This window comes from Terrapene carolina, unplaced genomic scaffold (assembly GCF_002925995.2).
Source record: "Terrapene carolina triunguis isolate 2854851 unplaced genomic scaffold, T_m_triunguis-2.0 Scaffold15979, whole genome shotgun sequence".
Taxonomy (NCBI): domain Eukaryota; kingdom Metazoa; phylum Chordata; order Testudines; family Emydidae; genus Terrapene; species Terrapene triunguis.
In genome coordinates this window covers 1-4,229 of record NW_020680330.1, presented here as the reverse complement: position 1 = coordinate 4,229, position 4,229 = coordinate 1, and the positions used below count along the sequence as shown (strand labels likewise).

At 59.6% G+C, this 4,229-nt stretch overlaps 1 protein-coding gene across 1 annotated transcript; it reads right to left on the bottom strand.

The window, feature by feature from the left end:
- Window positions 1–2,741: 2,741 nt before the first annotated feature.
- LOC112123343 (tenascin-X-like) lies at window positions 2,742–3,091 on the bottom strand (the record flags this gene model as incomplete). The annotated part of the gene is made up of 1 exon (XM_024221982.2): window positions 2,742–3,091. A coding segment is annotated over one exon (350 nt), but the record flags the coding sequence as incomplete, so codon positions are not given.
- Window positions 3,092–4,229: the final 1,138 nt, after the last annotated feature.

Sequence of the window (4,229 nt, the reverse complement as noted above, 5' to 3'; positions counted from 1 at the left end):
CCTGCAGACAGGCTCCAGTTTCTCATTCCCTCACTGGACCCCACAGCCAGGGAGGTGTACAGCCAACTGAAAGGGGCGGAGACAGGGGACTACGAACTGTTCAGAAAGACCCTGCTCCGCGAGTTTGGGCTGACCCCTGAGATGTACCGGCAAAGGTTCCGGAGTCAGCGTAAAACCCGTGAGGTCACATACCTACAACTGGCCAACCGGGCGCAGGGGTATGCCCGCAAGTGGACAGCTGGGGCCCAAACTAAAGAAGACCTGCTTGACCTGGTCGTACTGGAGCACGTATATGAGCAGTGCCCATCCGACCTGAGCCAATGGTTGATGGACCAAAAGCCAGAGAACCCGCAGCACGCAGGCCAGTTGGCCGATGAGTTTGTGAACAGTCGGGCAGGGGATGACAGGGAGGAGTCCCAAAGGAACAGTCCCACCACAATGCAGAGAGAGGGTCACCATGGGACCTCCCAGCGGGGAAACAGGAGAACACCCCCCAAGGGGAACACCCAGCGTCAGGGCCATCCAACCCGCTCGAGGGGACCCACGGGACATGGGCTGCTATTACTGTGGCCAGAGAGGCCAAATACGGACCCAGTGCCCCAGGCTCAGGGACAGACTGAGCAGACCGAACCCACTGAGGGTTAACTGGGTAGAGACCCAGCCGGACGAGGGGAAGACGGCCCAGGCAAGGGGGGCTGACAGCTTCCCAACGGCTCAGGAGGGAGGAGGGCCCCAGGCCAGCTCCTCTGGGGGGCTGGATGCTCCGAACACCAGGTTCTCCGTTTACAGGGTGGGCGCGGGGCGGTCCCTGCGGAACGAGTGTCTTGTTCTCCTGGAGGTGGATGGGAGGAAGGTCAATGGACACTGGGATTCGGGTGCGGAGGTGACACTGGCCCGGCCCGAGGTGGTGACCCCAGATCGGATGGTGCCCAACACCTTCCTGACCCTGATGGGGGTGGGCGGGACCGCATTCAAGGTGCCTGTGGTGAGGGTACATCTGAAATGGGGGGCCAAGGAGGGCCCCAAGGACGTGGGGGTGCACCACCATTTGCCCATTGAGGTGTTAATGGGGGGGACCTGGAAGACTGGCCAAGCAACCACCAGGGCGCCCTGGTTGTGACCCATAGCCAGAGCCGGCGAGGGGCACTGCACCCTGACCTCGGGGAGGGTACCTTGCCCTAGGCACAGGACCCTACCCTGGTGGGGAGGGAGCGCCCAGGGACACGGCTCAGGGAGGCTGCGGCTTCAGACCTAGCCGGTGAGAGCGAGCAGGTGGCCATCCCTGTCCCAGCTGCTGAGTTCCAGGCCGAGTTGCAGAAAGATCCCTCCTTGCGGAAGATAAGGGGCCTGGCCGACCTCAGTGCGGTACAGACCATGGGGAGAGGTGGCCGGAAAAGCTTCCTGTGGGAGAAGGGGTTCCTGTACCGAGAATGGGCTCCCCCAGGGAAAATGGGGTCGGGGGGATCAGGAGGCAGCTGGTGGTACCCCAGAAGTATCGCCGCCAGCTGCTGTACTGGGCCCATGACACCCCACTCTCAGGGCACCAGGGAATCCGGTGCACCCGGCAGAGGCTGCTACAGAACTTTTACTGGCCTGGGGTCTTTATTACTGTACAACAGTACTGGAGCGCTGGGAAAAGACCCAGTCCCAGTTTGAACCCCAGGGGTACTGGGGTGGGAAAAGGGCACGGGCTGCATAAACCTTCCCACATGCAGACTACGAGTGCCATCAAGCACACTCGACCTCAGGGAGGGCGTGAAACTGGAAGGGCCTGGGGTAACTCCCACCAAGGAATGAGAGGGATAATGGGGCATCCACGGGAACGGGGGTAGGTTCGAACTTCTCCAGGTCACTGGCTAAAGTGACCTCACTCAGTTCAGTCTCGAAGGGGGGAGAGATGTGACGAAGTGGGACTGTTCTAAATGTTTTCTTTGAATACTGGGGTGGGTGCTGTGAAGCAGCAGGGAGTGGGGAGTATTGACCTGGGAAGGTTGCAGGGGAGTTTTCCTGGGACTGTCTGCATTGGGGATGGGAGACTTTCCTTGAGGGAAGATACCTGAGCACGTAACATGAGAATCCAGGAGGAGTGTTGGAGCCAGGAGACACATTTGCCTGGGAATCTGGACAAAGGCTGGGGGAGGAGACGGGGGGAGGGGGAGTGAGACGGCTGGAGGGAGTTTCAGTTGGGAGCTGGCTGGGAAAATAGAGGGGAGCCCAGATGGGGCTCTGGCCTCCCTGGCCACCCAAGATGGACCTGACTGAGGGATCCTGTTGTCTGTCCCTGCAAGACTTGTCTTGGACTGTGTACCTGTTGTCTAAATAAACCTTATGCTTTACTGGCTGGCTGAGAGTCATGGTGGATCACAGGAAGCCGGGGGTGCAGGGCCTTGTCGCCCCCAAACTCCATGACACCATCCATCCACCCACACCCTCTATCCATCCATTCACCCATCCATCCCCATACACAGCTATCCTTCCATCCGTTCCAACACACACTCATCCATCCACCCATCCACACACACCCTCTATCCATTCACCCACCAACACCCCTGTCCAGCCATGTAAACACTCAACCTTCTCTCTCTCTCCATCTGTTGAATGGCCATAGACAGGTCATGGAAGCTGGAGACTGGAAGCTTCATCCCAGGAAGGTCCCAGTCTAGTGGCCAGCATCCCTGCCACACTGCAAAGCAAAGGGGGTGGGATGGGAAGGAGCCGCACTCGTAGACGCAGCTGCTGACCTGTGGTGGCGTCAGTGGAGACGGGGCCGAGGCGCTTGCGGCCGGAGACGCCGTAGAGGTTGAACTTGTATCTGCGGGAAGGGGCCAGGTTGGTTACAGTGACTGTGCGGGATCCCCCGTCCACGGGCAGCGCCTGGGGTTTGCCCTTCGCGTCCTTGTACTGGAGGAGGAAGGAGTCAAAGGTCCCCTGCTCCACGGTCCAGGAGAGCAGGATGGAGTCGTGGGTGATGTCGGAGGCCGAGAGCTCCCCCAGGCTGGGCTGGGCGGTGGGTACCTCCTCCGTCGGCGCCGCAGCTGGAACAGAGAGAGGGGGGTGAAGGGTATGGCCAGCAGGAGCAGCTTTCCGGGTCCTTGGGGGGCCGGATTATTGCCATCCAGATGAATTAGCGGGAGAGGGGGCAGGGAGCCCCAGGGACTGGCCCCAGGACACAGCCGGATCCTGACCCTGGAAAGGAGAGCTGGGGACAGACAGACGGACGGGGCATGTCTGCAAAGAGGATCCCACATTCCTGGGTTCCCCGCAGCCACCCTGCCTCCACGGAGGGGTCGGCCCAGAGTGACGGGCACAAACCACGGGCAGAGCTGAGCTGAGACGGGAGGAGAGGGGGGAAGGAAGAGCAAATGAGAGAAAAAGAGAAGGGGGTGAAACCAAAACCACCACCATCAATGAAAAGATCCCCATTGACCACCGTCCACCCCCAGACACTCCTCCATCCATCCATCGCGATACCATACGTCCATCCATCCATGCATCTATCACCCACCCAGCCCTTCTTGTTCACAATGTGACCTAGCCACAGAGTTACACATACACATCTATAAATCAATCCCCCCAAACACCCATCCATTCCCACACACATCCCCCCACCCTACTGTCTGTACGTCCATCCATCCACCAGTCTGCCCTTCTGTCCATCCCCATACACATCCATCCACCTTACCGTCTGTACGTCCATCCATCCATCCCCACACACACCCACCCACCCTACCGTCTGTACGTCCATCCATCCATCCCCACACACACCCACCCACCCTACCGTCTGTACGTCCATCCATCCATCCCCACACCCACCCACCCACCCTACCGTCTGTACGTCCATCCATCCATCCCCACACACACCCACCCACCCTACTGTCTGTACATCCATCCATCCACCAGTCTGCCCTTCTGTCCATCCCCATACACATCCATCCACCCTACCGTCTGTACGTCCATCCATCCATCCCCACACACACACACCCACCCTACCGTCTGTACGTCCATCCATCCATCCCCATACACATCCACCCACCCTACTGTCTGTACGTCCATCCATCCACCAGTCTGCCCTTCTGTCCATCCCCATACCCATCCATCCACCTTACCGTCTGTACGTCCATCCATCCATCCCCACACACACCCACCCACCCTACCGTCTGTACGTCCATCCATCCATCCCCACACACATCCACCCACCCTACCGTCTGTACGTCCATCCATCCATCCCC